Source organism: Aquila chrysaetos, chromosome 10 (genome assembly GCF_900496995.4).
Source record: "Aquila chrysaetos chrysaetos chromosome 10, bAquChr1.4, whole genome shotgun sequence".
NCBI classification, from domain to species: Eukaryota; Metazoa; Chordata; class Aves; order Accipitriformes; family Accipitridae; genus Aquila; species Aquila chrysaetos.
In genome coordinates this window covers 23,152,736-23,171,718 of record NC_044013.1, presented here as the reverse complement: position 1 = coordinate 23,171,718, position 18,983 = coordinate 23,152,736, and the positions used below count along the sequence as shown (strand labels likewise).

Here is an 18,983-nt window from a genome sequence, read left to right as displayed (position 1 = left end):
CTGCCTCCCAACTTGGTGTTGTCTGCAACTTGCTGAGGGTCCAAAGGTATTATTATCCAAAGGTATTTTGCACTGCACCTCTCTGATGCTTATTTTTGCAAAACTGACATGTCTGCACATACACTTTGGAGAAAATTCTCATTAAAAATTCACTTTCTTTGTCCTTACTTCATTTAAAAAAAAATTGTAAAAGCCACAGGAGGATCTTGCAGTCCTTTCTTATGTCTTATGTGCACATCCAGAGTGCTCTCACTCCAGGCATTCTAGCCGCGAGACGGCCAGGAATCAGCACCTGCTCATTCAAGCACAGCACCATGCTAATGTGACTACTTGGTTTCCAGCCTAGAGCTGCTGCCATCCACCTGTCTGCAGACTCCCATTTGCACATAGCCTCAAATGACCACCCACTGCTCTCGGGTGATTGTAATACTTTTTAATGGCATTCTGTTATCATCAACCCGATCTTTCAAATTACAAATCTGAGGAGAAAAAAAAACCAGGGTGAATGGCTATCTCAAAATATTGGCATGCTGGAAGAAGGACACAGTTCTATTGATAACAACCAGTAGGCAATCCTTTATTTCTGTCTCACTTTTCTGTAGACCCAAATATTCATTTCTGTTTTGGTCTACATATTTGGAAATATTTTATGGTGTCCTGGTTTTGCCTGAGATAGAGTTAATTTTCTTGCTAGTAGCTGGTACAGTGGTGTGTTTTGGATTTAGTGTGAGAATAATGTTGGTAACACACTGATGTTTTAGTTGTTGCTAAGTTATCCCAAGTTAAGGATTTTTCAGTTTCCCATGCTCTGTCAGTGAGCAGTTGTACAAGAAGCTGGGAGGGACCATAGGCCGGACGGCTGACCCAAACTAGCCAAAGAAATATTCCATACCATAGGATGTCATGCTCAGTATATAAACTGGGGGGAGTTAGCCAGGAGGGGCAGATTGCTGCTCAGGCATTGGTCAGCGGGTGGTGAGCAGTTGCATTGTGCATCACTTGTTTTTTCTTTTTTTTAAATCTAATTTTATTTTATTTTATTCCTTTTCATTATTATTATTATATTTTATCATTATTATTATTATTATTTTTAGTATTAAATTTTATTTTATGTCAGTTATTAAATAATTCTTATCTCAACCCTAACGAGTTTTGGGTTTTTTTCTGATTTTCCTCCCCATCCCACTGGAGGGGTGGAGTGAGGGAGCGGCTGTGTGGTGCCTACCTGCTGGCTGGGCTGAAACCACAACATGGCTATTATTTTTGCAAGACAGCCCTGGCTCCTAGTACTTGCCTCTCCTTTGATTTGTGTGGTCCAGTTCACTGCCTATATTATGTCCTAGCCAGTCCAAAGTTCCTGGTATAGTTCTCAAGTTAAAGCTGACTGATGCCTTTGAGTAAAAAGAAGTAGAAAAATGAATTGATCATTCACTGTGTGCTTTGAATTAGCCAACTGTACCCAAAACCAATACATTTAAAATTATTCACGGGCATAATTTTAACAAATGCAACATTTTCCAACCTCCTTTATCTCAGAAATTGTCTGCCTTGATATAGGGCCCCGGGGAAAGTGGTTTAATTAAAAAGTAAGTTTTTCTGTCAGTCTGCTGAGTCCTCAATAGACAAAACAGCTGCTGATTTTCTAATCTTGAGTGTGACATGGTGCTGTTCATTTTCTTACTCATCTCTGTATATCTCACAAGGGAGCCAAATCTAGCAGGTCATGTTAGTGCACCTGTCCTGCTGCAGAAAAGATTTGTGTTAGGTTTGCCTACCAGACTGTAGGAATTCTATAAGCAGTACATATTTGCTAGCCTACATTCCTAATTCTAGGTCTTTATTTAATTTGAAATTCTAGTCACATTATACATCATTAGCTACTTTTATGTATTTTATTAGCATTTGTCCTTTAACAGTTCAGCAATACTTAGTGGCTAGAAATTATCGCAAGCATTGTAATAACCTTTTTAATCTTAACATGCAGAGGCCTCTAGGTCTCTCTCATAAAAATAGGTCCTCTTTTTTCAAAGGATATACACAGTAAAATGGGTCAGTGCCTCACTAGGCAAGTTATCTCTTATTTTTCTCAGTGTAGACCTCACTAATCTAGAGGTGAGATAGCTTCATGATCCATCTTTCAGACACAGATGTGGAATTAGGGCAGTGGTAGCATCTGGGCTTCTGTGTTTACTGAAAGATGACTGTCTGAAGCAAAGTGATATTTCATCTGCAGCGGCAGCAGGAAATCTGCAATCACTGATTGCAAGTGCTGCAGCCTAAAATGAACACTAATCAAATAATGCAGGTAGTGTGTGTGAAGACAACAACCTGTACATATGTTTATGATTGTTATTGACACGTGTGAAAAAGTAGATCAGAAAATGACCCAACTGGGAACCAAGAAATTATGCTCCACTTAGCTCCTGGAGGATAAAGTTCCTTTTATTAATGTGCTTTTTTGCAGGTTTAACTGCACACTTGCAGGGTTATTTTTCAAATAGTTCATTTTAATATGGTATTCTAAAAAATGGCAAGGCAAATATTTCTCAGTAATGATCATGTAACTGTTAAAGAGACTGTGCTATCCCTTGCAGCGTTCTAACTAAATTGGACGGGTGTTTCTATGTGTTGAGTGTGTGTTTGTGTGATACTTAGATGCACTGCTGAATCCACAGGATACTTGCAAACATGAAACATGAGGTTAACAAAAGCCTTCCATTGTTGCAGGTGGGCATGAAGCTCCATATATTGATTATAATAGTGTACTTTTTTGGTACTGTTTTTAAAATCGTACCTTCTTGCTTTCTTTCTCTCTTGATTCTTGCAGATTTCAGATGGAAGAACAGATTAAGAAATGTTTGAGGTTACTTACAATAGAATGGTAATTTGATATGGATTTGATTGACAGGAGGAACAAATGACAATGTTTTATTTTTCTATGCTTTTTAGAATAGAGGGTGTTTGAGAACTCTATAATCATTAGTTAATTAAGCACATCTTTATGTGCACAAACCTTTATCTGCTTGTTAGGTATTTTTCTGATCCACCTCAATGATTATTGCAGTCCTCAAGTAAGCATGTATCATTTCTCTGTCATTTAAGCTGGAGTGCAAGGATCTCTTGTGCAGATCTGGGTGTACAATGTGATGTGTTATGTATCTAAGCCGTGGTGGTCTAATTTCCAACAGAGTAATGTGGTCATATATCTCACTATAATCAGAGCACATCCATAAAAATTACACTTTCGAAACAAGCTTATTTAAACAAAATTGTAGAGTAGGTTTTTCAGTTGCTTTGTTGCTGAGTGCCTTCATGACCTATGTGTTTTCCCTGGGAAACTTATCATGGAGCCAGGAAGAAACCCAGGTATGACTGCTGCTTGTATGCTACCCACAGAACTATCTTTTTATCCTGAGTAATTGGTCCCTGCTTCAGCAGAAGAATGAAGTCTGGTTGGTTTGGTGTGAGCTTTTGGTGACAATGAATCACTTGAAGTGCAAGTGCAGTTTCCTCCACTTTCCAATTTCAAATCCGTAGAATAGGAAGGGTAGCAGTGGATTTATGCTCTTGCCTTGCAGAGCTTGTTGCACATAAAATTAGATATGAGGAAATAATAATTTTTTTATTTTATTAAGATATGGACACGTCCCTCTGTTTATGATTTCAGTACTGCTTCCTGGATTTTAGTATTTCAGTAGGAGTTTAATAACATTGACTTCAATGAGCTGGAGAAGCACATACAGTAGTTACCATCTTAATCTTTTTTCTATCCTTAAAGATATTTTACATCTCTATTATTTTGCCCCCTTTTCCCAAACAACTACCCTTTCCTCCCTCAAAACATAACTTTCTATGTTCTGTAATTATTTAAACAGTAGCTACAGCTTATGATAGAAAAACTTGTCAAGCAATAAACCTTCCCAATGGCATGGAGACACTCAAAAGGTTGGCAGCTCTGCACGGCAGGAAATATTTGCAGGATTCCAGCAGAGAAACTTGTGTACGGTTGTTATCCTGGAAGGCTGGATGAAAAAACAACAAAGAGAAACAGCAACCCCTAAACAAACTTATTGAAAAACCCAACATTGACTGCAGGTAGTGGGTCCACGCTGCATTTCTGAGAAAACAGACATCAGGTTGAATAGAGTAGTCCTAACTGCATTGCTTATTTGCAGATTTCCATCCAACTGCCAACAGACGTCTTTGATGATCTATGTTCAAAGAAGAGCACGCCTGTGTTTGGATGTCCTTCTATATGTGGAGAGAGTACATGTAAAGGGTTAAAGATTCAAATGCAATTCAGACTGAGTACTTCAACTTCAGTGACAGGAGTGGTTTAAAACCTTTAGTCATCGCAAGAGGAAAGTCATATCCACAAGCAAATTTATATGTTTTATAAAATTCTTGGAAGCCTAGTTGTCCCATGTAGTATATGAAGGAGATTCATTACTGATGGTTGTCAAATACCTCTGTTATGATGTGATAGATCCATGTAGCTCAATCAAGTTGTTGAAGGACACACATAAGGGAAAAACAGTGTTATCGTCATTCATATGCAAGTCTTCAGAGGTCACAGTGATGTCTTAGTCACGGTGTTCCTGTCTCTGTTCTTCAAATTGAAACTTAAGATGCGTTTCTCCTGAACAGAGTATTTGTCTCTTCTAAGGTGTGAGTGGACTTGCGTGTGATCATGTAGCTTTGATTCTTAGGCACTTTGGGATCTTTCAGGGACACTGTGCTTACCTCAGGAAGTATAAAACCACAACCTTTATTCTAAATAAATGATCAGCTATGTTGATTTGCGCATCTGAGAAAAACACACGTAGAAATATAATAAAAGGCTAGAGAGTAATAAAATCAGAACAGGATATGAATATAAATGACTAATTTTGTCAGCAGTAAACTAATGAAGCCTGGTTTCCTACAGGTTTGAGCTTCATGTTTGATTTACTGGTATCAAAAAGGTGCAAGATAGAATTGAAGCTTTTCTTCTGTTGAGCTTTTACAAGGTCTTTGTGTGGACTGTTTGCTATCTAGTGAGATGTGACCTCTTTGTTACACCTACACTATTTCTGCAGTGTCTCTGTATTGTGCAGCTGCCTAATTTCACAGCACTTGTGGGAAACAACTCATCTTTTTAAAATATAGTTGAATTAGCAAATTGGGAGTTAATGGCAGGAACAAATACATGTGTGTACACTCACGCACATAGATGTGCCCTGAACACAGTTGTGTAAACTCTACTCCATAAGCAATCAAAAGGCCAACGGAGAGGATAGAACATGCAGGGAACTCTAGTTGGAGTTATTCATAGAATTGTTTAGGTTGGAAAAGACCCTTAAAATCATCAAATCCAACTGTAAACCTAACACTGCCAAGTCCCACTAAACCACGTCCCTAAGCACAACATCTACATGTCTTTTCAATACGTCCAGGGATGGTGACTCCACCACTTCCCTGGGCAGCCTGTTCCAATACTTGACAATCCCTTCAGTGAAGAAATTCTTCCTAATATCCAATCTAAACCTCCCCTGCCGCAACTTGAGGCTATTTCCTCTTGCCCTGTCTCTTGTTACTTGGGAGAAGAGACCAACCCCCACCTCACTACAACCTCCTTTCAGGTAGTTGTAGAGAGCGATAAGGTCTCCCCTCAGCCTCCTCTTCTCCAGACTAAACAACCCCAGCTCCCTCAGCCGCTCCTCACAAGACTTGTGCTCCAGGCCCCTCACCAGCTCTGTTGCCCTTCTCTGGACACGCTCCAGCACCTCCATGTCTTTCCTGTAGTGAGGGGCCCAAAACTGAACACAGCACTCGAGGTGCGGCCTCACCAGTGCCGAGAACGGGGGAACAACCACCTCCCTGCTCCTGCTGGCCACACTATTTCTGGTACAGGCCAGGATGCCATTGGCCTTCTTGGCCACCTGGGCACACTGCTGGCTCACATTTAGCTAGCTGCCTGTTGATCAACACCCCCAGGTCCTTTTCTGCCAGGCAGCTTTCCAGACACTCTTCCCCAAGCCTGGAGCATTGCATGGGCTTGTTGTGACCCACATGCAGGACCCAGCGCTTAGCCTTGCTGAATCTCATACAACCAAATGAAACATTTGGTGATTGCCGATACCCATACAACTGTTGCCTTTTATTAACTATTGATGAAAATTATCAAATGTCAGAGACCCCAGCTTTTCACTTGAAGTCTTCTCTATTCTTGGTGTAATGAAAGTTGAAGAAAAAGCGAAGGTAGCTGTGAAAGGCAAAAGAAGCATGCAAATTTTTTAATAACTTCTGAAACTGAGTTCAAGTGAATAATTCTGTGTAGTTGTTAAAGGAGTAACATTGGGCATTTTTATTTCTACTGAAAGAAGCGTGAGGTTTGTTTTCATTTAAAAGGCGGTAATTTGTAATACAATTTTGTTGATTAAGGCTTATAATCACTAAATCTTGCATGTAAATGTTGCTGAATATGAAACATTGTCTTTAGCAATTTCTAAACAGTGCAAAGATTTGTTGGTTATATTTCAGAAATGATAAACTGCCAATAGATTTTTTTTTTTCAGGCTATAATAATTTTTACAGAGGAAATCATATGATCATTATCCCTGCGTAGTAACATATGGATCTCTACCAGAGCTCTCAACTTAAAATAATGTAGGCTTCAAAATTAATAGGTGCTTATGGCTAATGTTGGTCTGAATGATTTGAAGAGAAAACATATGTCCAGAATTTAATTAAAACAGGTATTAAAATGAAGCAACTCTTAGTAAAGTTCAACCCTGCAACCAGAAAATTTTATAGGAAGCAACTGGAAACCCTCAGGATGCACCTCCTGGCCCTGGGAGAAGATACGTTTTCCCTCTAACCTGGACACGTTGCTATAGGATTTCGTGGATGTGCTTCTATCTTTATGTGGTATCACTAACTTGTCCCTATTTTATCAACTCACTGACACCACTGTTTTTATGGTCACTAAATCCTATGTGCACCTGTTCCCAAACCCGTTCAAATGAAGTGAAGAACAAAGCTTAATATTTTGCTGTGTTGTCTGTTGTGAGGAAAACAATGTCCCAATTTGCACACTAATTATTTCAACCTTACAAAGGAGAAAGATGGGTGGTGCCAAGGTCCTGAATGTGGTTGTTCTGCAACTTAAATGGTGAGCCTGAATAAGAGAGAGACCCTGTCTCCTTTTCCTCAAATGAGTTACATAACTATATGCATCTAAGAACCCAGTAAACAATACAAGCTTGGCTCAATTCCCTTTGGCATCCTGTAGGTCTGGGGTTAGCTCAGCTGGGTTTAAATAAAGCCCTGGAGCTCCATTCAATAATGAAAAATAGTATCTGTTATATTTTAAAGTCACTATTTGTAATACTCGGTAGTAGTAGCTCTATATATCTGTAAATGCGCGTCTTGCAGTGTGAAGGTGGATCTTATTTAATTTTCTGCTTTGTTACAACTCTGTTATCATTTCCATTTCTAATATAGCCATTAAGGCACCATTTTAGAATCATTATGGTTACTATACATTTTCATTTTTCAACAGTATTAACTCATTTCTTTGGAAACAGTAGTAGAATCCTTCTTCTAAAAAAAAATTCTTACCTAGTTTTTAAAAACATATACAGTTGTTTTCATATAAGTACGTTGCTGTAGCCAGAATCTGGAAGTGTATGTGGGTTTTTTACCGTGTGTTTACAAATATCTCCCCATATCCATGCAGCTGTCATTAATTTATCTTTGGCAAATGGGGGTATAAAAGACAAAATTAGAGTTATAGATAAAGCTGGAGTATCTACCATAGGAGCAGGACACAGGGACTTGTAAAATATTTGCTGAGAACTAATTAGAACATGCGCTGCTTCTGATTGGTTTGCATCAGGCCTCTGCATTTGGAGAGGAAAAAAATGATAAATGTTTCGATTAAGGCTGAGAGAACTTTTATTCTGCCCTAAGCAATTTCTGTTTTTTAAGAACAGTAGGTTTGGATGTCTGCAAATGCTGTATTGTTTACAATCAAACAGTGTATCAATAAAATAATAAACACATAACACTGAAGTTGTGATTTCTGTTGATGGATTGTGCATCTGAGGAAAACTTTGTTATTAAGAAACTATGAAGGCCACTGTTATAGAACACAACAAATAGTATTTTTCCATTCAACTTCCCACATTTACACTGTTATTTTCATATTCAGTTAAAATAAAACTGAAATCCACAATATCATTTTAGATGAATATTTCATTTTGAAGTTGCAGGGAAATTAGGATAAGGTATGTGTGACAATGTTGAGATACAAACTCAGTGATCAGTGCCCACAATCAAAGCTGAACAAACTGTTTCACTTCTTCAGCCTTCTTTTAATCTTATGTTTGTTTCCTGTGAAACAGTTCATAAACATTGTGGAGCCTGCTTTTATGGATATGCAAAGTATTAGTCTTTTTCAGAGTCTGATTCTCAGTGTAAAATCCATTCCATCTTTTATACCCTAAATACTTGGGCTCATTGAGGGTGAATGAAAGAGAGCCCGGAAAAGAGCACATCTTTTGTCTGTCTTGGGAAACCACACTGCCCTTTCATGCCACTTGAGTGAGGGGTTGGAGCAAGCAAATGTCCAAGCAAATACTTAAGGTTTTTTCCAGTACCTCATAATTACTAAAACAACTGTGTGCTGATCCTGTAAAGATATTCATAGGGTTGATTACAATTATTAAGTGTGGTATTCATCTGGCTAAATGTCAACCTATATAGCTGAGCTCAGCTTCAACTCCCATTATATTAAAGGAAACATATGTGGTGATAGTTGAGGGAATATCCTAAACAGCCTGTATTTATATTCTAAATGTACCTAATCCCTACCCTCCCCAAACACACCCCTTTCCCATTTTTTCTTTCTCACACATAATAGGAATTATGAACTCCAGCACTTTCATAAAGTCACTGTCTACTCTCCTCTCTAAAAATAAAAAATATATTCTAATAGAAAAAGAGAGAGAGGAGCCAGGCTTGAGTTCGAGGTCATAGATACAGAATTAATTTGAAATTTGGCAGTTGACTCAGATAAGATTGGCAAGGAGATTTCCAAAAGGCTGCAACTGTAAATTGGAAATAAATGGAAAAGGATTATGTGAGTGGGAGACAGCTTTGAATCTATAATGCATGTCCCGAGACTGACTTGCTCATAAAAGAGCATGTGTTTAATGTGTCATAAAAATATTTAAGCCACATTGGTCTTCATATAAATATTTCATTTTTAAAGTTGGATTCTGGAGTGGCTAAAAATGAATTCAGCATGCGTATCCTTGCCATTAGTACCAAGGATAAAAAAAAAGTATCACCAGAAAGTGTTTGGGGTTTTTTTTTTCCCCCTTCCAGACTCATATTCTCACAAGATTTTTTTTTTATGTTGTCTTTTGTGTCCAAATAATTTTTTTAGTCCTTGCTATATCATCTGTTATATAGTATTCCTCTGAGAGAAACTATGGATCTATTATATTAGGAGGCAGTTTGGAGGCAGAGTGAGTTGCTGCCAAGAAGTCATTCATGTATGTGTGTGTGAATGTAGGTGAGTGACTAAGATGTCCAAAAGGGACACTTGTCTGTGTTCCTTCAACTACTTCTGTTCCAAAGATTATATATGTCTGTAAATAAAGCAAGATGTATTTTGAATGCGCCCATGTTCTGCATCATTAGCTTTTTCACTGTTGGGAAACTAAACTGCAAGAATCTGAACATCTGCTACCACCTGGCAGCTCAAGTGGCTTCAGGAAGGAGTGACAGCAGTTAGAAAAGACCACCTCAAGAATATTCTCTATTTTTCCTTCTGCTATTTTCTTTAACTTAATACAGTCTTCTTAATTTAGCCCCAAAATAATTTAGCTCAACCTTGATGTTTGCACTATACCTAGGGAATAATCTCTAGGGCTTTAAGAAACCATTTAGTAATGATAGAGGAAGAGGGAAGTACGTGACCAGAGCTGCACTCACTGCATCATGCTGTAGGAGCATGTGGCCAATGGCCCTTTTGGACGTATTGTAAACTGGTGCCTGAGTCTGTACTTCCCCCTTCTATAACAGCATGTGAAATACAAATGAGTCCTCACTTCTCTAGTATCACTCTGGTGCATAAGACTTAGTCCTCCCTGGTTATAATTGTTTTATACTATTCCTCACAGGTGAAATCTGTGCTTTTAAAATCCATGGACAAGAAATGCCCTTCGAAGCTGTTGTGCTAAACAAGACATCTGGAGAAGGTCGACTTCGAGCAAAAAGTCCTATTGACTGTGAACTGCAGAAGGAGTATACATTCGTCATCCAGGCCTATGACTGTGGATCAGGACCAGGTGGAACAAACTGGAAAAAATCTCACAAGTGGGTGAAAATGAGGAGAATTTTTTTTTTTTTTTTTTTTTGCTTTGGCATACATTTGCTCTACAGTACAGATCAGATTGCAGGGCTCCTTTTTATATTGTAGTCAAGTAGAAAGCAAATAAAACCAAGACAAACCATTGTTGCAATAGTCCATCCGCTTTTTATTCCTTTTTTTCCTTTTAGAAAATATTTTTCTCTTTTGCCTCCTGCAATTTGACCCATTCTGCAATGGTTCCAGTTGAAGCTTTTAATAGGATGCCTGTTCAAGTGGAGAAACACATCTCAGTCTTAGTTTATTTTTCCATTCTTGCTTTCATGTTAAATATATTGACAAAACAGATTATCCAGGACATGGGAGCTAGTTTTAGTTGATACTTACAAATTCTAAATAGGTTTTCTCTCTGTTCATCTAATTTCAAATGGTGAGAAAAGAAAAATCGCCCTTATTTTTTTAGTATGTGCATGTATATAAGCTGCAATAGTGTTGCCTTTGCACAGTGTGTTTCTGACCTCAGCTTTTGGACAGCAAGCCTTAGAGGAATTCAAATCCTCTGGAAGAGGGAGGTATTGAAGGTTAATAGGTGGTACTTTTTACTGTGGAGCCAATTCCCTGCATAAGCTTAAGTGGCACAGTGCCTATTTTCCCCTTCAATTCATGAAACCAAGCTCCAGAGCATTTGTCATTAAAGATGAATTTAACTCACGTGTAGATGTATAACTGCTGTACAAATTGTTCATTTTGCTAAGAGCCATTTAAATAAATGATTAATAGTAATCATTCTTCCTTTTGCTCATCCAGGATACTTGGCAATTAAAAATTTAATTAGCTCTATAATGCATGCTGAACTATTTCAGGATATTTAAAAATAATACACATTTAGAAGGAAGCCTCCGATATCAAGTAACCATCAAGTTACAGAAACAGTTTTTGCTTCATATTATTACATTTTATGATGTTTTTCCCTCCCATGTCAGTAATAAGCTAGTACATTCCGCTTGTGGAAAATTTTAGTCTAATCCTGACCAAATGAAATCTGGCCCATTGGAACCAGACTTTGTTACACTTTCTCATAGTGGTTTGTATAGTAAGCACACAGTAAGCTAGACTGTCTGGGGTCCCAACATTTACTACTGGCTCTGCCACTGATATAGAAAGTCACTTCACTTCTCTGTCCTTCTGTTACCTCACCTATCAAACCAGATAGCAAATTCTTGCAGAGGAAGGCCTTTAGAGTTTGCTCATTAAACACTAAAGGCCTGTTATTTTTGACCCTCAAAGGTTTACATGTACAACGTTGTAACTAATTAGGTAATTATAATCAGCAGAAGGTGAGAGGCTTATTTAATATTGAAGAATGTTCGTAAACTGACCATTTTTAGCTAGCGAATATGTAGGACTAGTATAATTCTCTTCCTCTTTTTTTGTTTATTAACCCATTTTACACTGGAATGATACCACTGACTTTCTGCTGAGGTCCATTTTAAGAGACAGACTGATTTTAATAGGGAGCGCTGTGAAGCTCTCTCCCTACAAGCTGTGGCACTAGGTTTTTTTCCCTGGTGCCACATTAAGATACTAAACTGGGCAAATTAAACATAGAAATTCAATAATATCTCATTTTAGCAGATGTCTACATAGTTTTCTAGATATGTTTTGTTAGTCTTTTCAAGTGTTTTTGAAGCAAACAGTGATGTGTCATGATTAATTAATTTTTCTCTTTGATGTCTTTTTTTACCTATTTTAGGGCAGTGGTCCATATCCAGGTAAAGGATGTTAATGAGTTTTCACCAACTTTCAAGGAGAGTGTGTATAAGGCCACCGTGACAGAGGGAAAGATCTATGACAGCATACTGCAGGTAGAAGCCATAGATGAGGACTGTTCCCCGCAGTATAGCCAGATCTGCAATTATGAGATTGTCACAACCGATGTTCCTTTTGCCATTGACAGAAACGGTGAGTATGGAGAAGGAGCAATTTTAAGTTCTGGGACAGATAGCAGTAATTTCTGTAGATAGTGTAATTGCCTACTGATACTAGCTGATAACCTGGCTTGAGTTTTAACTCAAGAGAGTAATCCTGTTCTCATCTCTGAGAATGAAGGAACCATTAAACTGGGAAATTCCATCCCTTCTACATAAGATTTGGTCAGAAAGTGCCACAGTAATTTATCGTGGAAATTAAAACCCCAGTTTTAGATAAGCAATACATTTCTCTGTCACTCAGTCCATTCTTTTGTCTCAGATCTAGTTTTCCATCCAACTGATGGCATTTCCTCATGCAGCATGTAGCCCTACCTGATAGGGTTTATTCACTGGTTTGTAGCTAGTCCCATTCTTCTGAACTTTCTGGAGCAGAGTCTAAATGTAGAATTGACAATATTCTGGATATTTTTATTGATTGTTGAAACTTTCAGGGTGTGGGTCTGCAGATCTACCCATTTGTGGTGCTTCCTGAAGCAGGTCCATTATTCTGCAGTATGGAAGAAAATATGCTTTGGAGAGGTAGTATCATTTTTTAATGGGTTTTAGATTTTAGTTGGGTTTTTTTAATGTATATAATATTGTAGGAAAAATAATAAACCATATTAAGTTTTCCATATGCAGCAATTTTTGACCTTGGCAGCCCTGTCTGTCAGCTTCCTGCTTTTTCCCATCAAGTTCTCAGCAGGGAAAACCACAGAACTTTACTCTGAGTTTGGGAGAGGTGGCTGGGCTGCATTAAAAATGTGTTGGAGATCCTCTCTCTTATTCTTTGCTTGCTCCAGACAATGCAAAATAATAGCTTTGTCTTTCAAGTACTTCAGCAGTCCCATATTGGCATCACTTTGTAGATAAGAGTCCTTGTTATTGATATTCATGTGTGCACACTTGTGCAGAAGTTCAAAAAGGAAATTCCTGTGCTCACAGAACTTGTTTCCCCAGAACATGCACCCTGTGTGCGTGCCCAGCAATGCTCTGATTTGTCTTTCCTAACAGAAGCATTTAATCAATGTTGTATGTAGGAGGAGAACACTCTTTGGAAGTTAAAACTGATTTTTGGCCAAACTGGAAATTGAAAGTATGCGTGGAGCTACTTTTTTCTCTGCAGTCATTTTTATGTTGGGATGTTTTATAAAAAACTTTTCCCATATTCAAAAATGATTCATTTTTATTTGTGCAGTTCTTGCACAATGCACAGCTGAGCATCAAAAGATAATAACCTGTTAGCATCAATAAATTGTAAATGACATTGGGGAAAAAGCCATCTTGTTATAATGCATTGGGAGGCAAATATACTATATAGGAGGTATAATCATAAGAAGTATGTTTGTGTTTAAGTAAATGAGGTCAGCTGACACAGTAATCTTTTGCCAGAGCAATTGCACAAAGAATTTTTTTACAGGAAATGGGCATTTGGAAGTAGATGTTTGTGTGCAAATTCCTAGAAACTTTTCCTCTCTATGGATTTTTTTTCTAATTGTGAGATTTCCCATGTTGTCATAAAAGGAAGTTCTCTGTGTTTCTGCTTGAAACCATTATTTTCCAGAGCTTTGTGTGACTTGCCAGTATGGGGCTGGGTACTTACACAAGTCACAGGTGGTATCATAATTTCATACCAGGTTTGTTTACAGGTATTATGGATAAATAATACACTGAGATTAGCACAATACAGAGCAGACATTTCTACTGCTTATTCCTTTTCAGCTCCTACCACACAGTGCAGCTGGCTCATGAGTGATCATGCGTTTCTTACAGTCAGAGGCATGATCAAAAGCATGTGAAGTGTCACGAATCCTTGGTTACATCTTTGTCCTTGCATGCTTGGGACCTGCTTTTCAGCAAAGGCAATGAGAAAATCACTGATTTAAACATGACCTTAAAGCCTGCAGCGAGTAATTGGTAGAAGGTTGTAATACTTGCAGTTTCTTGGTCATGAATTCAATTAATATTTTTTGATCTATTTGTTCACCAAAAGCACAGTGCTACCACAATCAACAGTAACTGCAGTCTAATTTGCAATTTTTTAGATAATGGTAATTGCTTAAACCCACTGGGGTTAGAGACAGAGTTAGAATAGATGGCTGCACTTTTATTTTGTGAGAAATATGTTGCTTAGTTCCAACACATTTCAATGCTGAGAATGTCTCTCTATGCCAGCTGATATAAGCTTTCTCTGATACAAATTCTTTGGCATTGTGCCCATTTTTTGTTACCTGTAGGATGATTGAAATAGATGTATGAGATGCCTGGGACTGTCTGTTAACACCATGCTAATGAGGATTTTGTTTATAGGTTTTTTCATCCACTGTGAAAAACAAATGTAGGTTTGTCGTGGTTTAACCCCAGCCAGCAATGAAGCACCACGCAGCCGCTCACTCACTCCCCCCCGACGCAGTGGGATGGGGGAGAAAATCGGGAAAAGTAAAACTTGTGGGTTGAGATAAGAACGGTTTAATAGAACAGAACAGAAGAAACTAATAATGATAATGATAACACTAATAAAATGACAACAGCAATAATAAAAGGATTGGAATGTACAAATGATGCGCAGTGCAATTGCTCACCACCCGCCGACCGGCACCCAGCTAGTCCCCGAGCGGCGATTCCCCGCCCCCACTCCCCAGTTCCTATACTGGATGGGACGTCCCATGGTATGGAATACCCTGTTGGCCAGTTTGGGTCAGGTGCCCTGGCTGTGTCCTGTGCCAACTTCTTGTGCCCCTCCAGCTTTCTCGCTGGCTGGGCATGAGAAGCTGAAAAATCTTTGACTTGAGACTAAACACTACTTAGCAACAACTGAAAACATCAGCATTATCAACATTCTTGGCATACTGAACTCAAAACATAGCACCGTACCAGCTACTAGGAAGACAGTTAACTCTATCCCAGCTGAAACCAGGACAAGGTTCTTGTGTCTTCCGCAAGTTAAGATTTTTTCTGCTTTTCAGTAACATAAGTGTGGAATTTCATTGCCCGTTTAACCAGATGCTTAGAATCAAATCTAAATATTGCAGAGGGCCCCAGAAGTACGGGGGGTGTGAGGAAAACATGCCATTATCAGTCCCAGATGGTGGGTTTTTTTCACCACCAACCCATGAAACTAACCATAAACACAGGCCTTTAAAAAGATGAACATGCTATTCTGCCAGCTGTTTTCTTTTGTGAGATCATTGTCTTTTTAGGAAAAAATTATTTCTTGATTCTAGATCAATCTAGGGAGCATTTTGTTGTCTTGAAAAATCGTATTACAAATCGGGGAACATTTGCTGAACGGAAGAGAAAATTCTCCAGACTGTAGCAGTGCAAAGTCTACTTCACATCACCAAACTGCGTGAGGCACAAGTGGATAGGCACCCAGCACTGGCACAGGAAGCAGCATCCAGCTCTGGTATAGTTCTTGTAGATCTTTGTAAGTTAGGCACCTAAAAGTAGGTAATATAAAGCTTCCCATTTACAGTTGGCAACTTTGACCCTTGGTATGTAATTTTTTGTGAATAAAATTACATTGTTTTAAGAAACCATAAGACTAAAAAAATTGACTCTTGTATATGATGAGCCTAACTTGGAGGGTAATGAACTCTTGGTCATAAAATACAATCATGTAAAGGCAACGGACAAATTTGTGCTTTGCTATGCAAAGGATTGGGACTAAAAGTATAAGATATAATATGTTTTAAGAGACTTTTGCATGCAGTTTATTCTAGTTGTCTTCTTAGCAGAGAATCCCAATCATCAAGTGAGTTATCGTATCAATATTGCGTAGGCTTTTTTCAGGTAAGAGAAAAATTAAACCACAATGTATGGATCTGTTGTAATGCCAGTAGAACAACATTTAATGCATTTTCTGCCTTCATTTGTCAGGGATCATGGTCACATGATAAGAGAATTCAGATATAGATGCAAATTGTCACAGCTCTGATCTACTGTCATCTCTAAAATGGGGATAACTATATTTGCCATCCCACCACTGAGAAGCACTTCACAAATACATATTCAGATTGTTCAACATGAAGATTTTGCCAAGAAAGGTTGGACCAGATGATCGTACAGGTCCCTCCCAACCTGGCATTCTATGAAGATGAGTTACTGACTTATCTGTACAGTCAGTACAGGTTCTATCAAGTTACATACTGTAGAAAATAGATGTGGACAAGATCTCACAAGGTCATCCTTTACAGCACTGAGATCTGTGTTAGGAGCTATGCAAACTTCATATTGTCAGAAAAGTTGTAAAACTTTATAGTTAAGCATATGCATGTGATATTTATTTATTAAGCCACAATTTCTTTCCATTATCATTCAAAAGTGCACCTTTTTGACAAGAAGCTATTCTAATCCTTCAACTGACTTATGGTCAAACACACCTCCTGGTTGGTGGCTCTTGGCAGCTGGGAATGTTGAGCTGCCGATCCTATGGGCAGACTGAAATCGGAGGCCACTCATGTAACAACACTAGCCCTCATCTCTTCTAAGAGTTAGGAGATTCAGTTTTATACTTCTTATACACACAGGAAGTAAGTATATGGAATTTAAGAGGCAATTGCCATAGTAAATCAGTCAAGTCTTTCCCCGTTCTTGTGACTGCTCCAAAATAAGATGAAAGACAGCCATAAAAGAGGGAAGTCTGTATGAAACTGACCCCGAAGACACAGAGGTGTAAATGTGTGTGTCCTCCAGCAGGAATTTTTATATTCCTGTTGTCACTTATCTGTTTGTTGTTTTTTAAAATCTGTTATAGCTTTGGATATTTCCAGTAAAACGCAGAGATTTAGAAAGACTGAAAAAAATTAATTTTATGGCCTAATTGTGAACTGTGTAGAAAAGTACTTACTTCTCCCATTAAAATTTTCTTTTTTTAATGTTATTGATTACCTTTTGTTTATGGGTGAGATGTAAATAGAAATTCCGAGTCTATCGTCTCTAAAACTTTAATTAGTCTGTATTTGTAGTGCTTCTCTTCTGTGTCTACTTTTTAATCGTATTGATTAAATTGTAAAATAACAAAGAAGCATAAAGCATCAGAGGTAACAGAAAAACAGAATAATTAAGAAATCAATAAACTATTGAGTAACATCTGCAAGACATCCAAATGACCTTTCAGAATAACACCCAATAGTCAGAATCTTTGTAGTCCAAATTTTAAAAGACTGTAAAGAAATACAAATCTTGGAAGATAGATTTAGTGAAATGTAAATGTGTTGTAATGATTTATAAATCATAGAGGACAGTTAATGTGCCACGCAAATTGTAGCGGTCTGCTAATGTAGATTCAGACAATTTTGGTTTCCTGAGAATTATCTCTGCTGATCGTGGACTAAAAGAATACCAAGGAGAACCAAATAGGGAAATATAAAGATTCATGTAAGAAATAATATAATGCAGAAAGGAAATAACAACTGAGCAGATATTAAATGAATAATTAAGTATACAGTGGCAGTTTTTCTTTAAATCCTCTTAGGCAAGTACTAATCAAGGAACTCAAGACAGTAAAATGGGTAGCTTAAATTGTTTTGCCAATTTCTAACTCAAAAATAATGAAGTAGTTGATATTGTTATTGCAGTTGCTTTTGTGATGGGAAGAGCTATCTACATGGCAGACTTGAAAATGCCTGGCAAGGTGAAGTGCCTGAGAGGGAACCAAGGAAGCTGTAGGAGACAGTACTGTTTCCATGTTAGCCTTCAGCAGGTCCTTCTGCTTCTCCATTTGAGACATAAAATTAGCAATAGGGCTTGTCCCCCCTGTGCCCTGCTCAGAAAGGGAGGGGTAAAGACTCAAAGTCAACAGAAAATGGGGTATTGGGCCTGATTTATAGCTGCAGATGTAAGGGTCTACTTAAACTACAAATTTTGAACCAGAAGATGGTGGTAATTGCAAAAGCAGTCTTTCTTCAGGCCTGACCTGAAAAGTTTTGCATCAGTTTCAATTAAACTACTAAAGTTGGCTTTAATGTAGTAGTAGTCAGAAAGTGTTGGGCTTTGACAAGATAAGGAGTGTGCATCAGAGAGAGACACCTGCTAAAAGTCTTTACTTGTCAAACTAATGGAGGTTTAGTGAAAGACTTATTTAAGAAGTTTCATTTGTCTGCTTTCACCTGTCTCTCATTCATTTAAATGAAAAAGAAACAAAAACAGAAACAATGCCAGCATGCCTAACAACAGATACTTTAACTAGCACCTGTGGGAATCAGAGCACTGTGTTTGACTAAACTCCAGGATCTGGGTACTCCTCATTCCAAATTTAGCCCAAACAACTTGATTTTGCAGATTGTGCTTGAAAGCAGTTGTTATATGTAGCATTGAACCCGAGTAAGTTTGTTTCTTGAATTCTAGAACAAACATTCTCATTCAAAGAGATGGTATAATAAACAGCCCTGAGCAAAAGTGTGAAACATATTAAACAGTCTCAAGTTTCGATTTGAGCAAGAAGTGCATTTTGGTGGAAATGGACAGAATTAAAACGCTGAACTCATTAATTACAAAACCGTACATTCTGCATGGTAATCTTCCAATCCTGCAGGAAGTACTCTGAGAAAGATCTTTCCCTTTCTTTGTGGAAGTTGTAATGTCTTTGTTCCCAAACCAGGTAATTTGTCACCTTTATATATGTGTCAGGTTCAACAGATAATCTCTGTTGT

The 18,983-nt window shown here is 38.0% G+C and overlaps 1 protein-coding gene across 3 annotated transcripts in view; it reads left to right on the top strand.

Annotated features, from left to right (window-relative positions):
• The window catches only part of CLSTN2 (calsyntenin 2), a 421,974-nt gene that overhangs the window by 306,124 nt on the left and 96,867 nt on the right, over positions 1-18,983 (top strand). For all 3 annotated transcript variants that reach the window (XM_030028229.1, XM_030028230.1, XM_030028231.1), the window contains exons 3-4: positions 10,173-10,368; positions 12,114-12,322. In XM_030028229.1, coding sequence (XP_029884089.1) covers positions 10,173-10,368; positions 12,114-12,322 — 405 coding nt within the window. The remainder of the gene's footprint in view (positions 1-10,172; positions 10,369-12,113; positions 12,323-18,983) is intronic.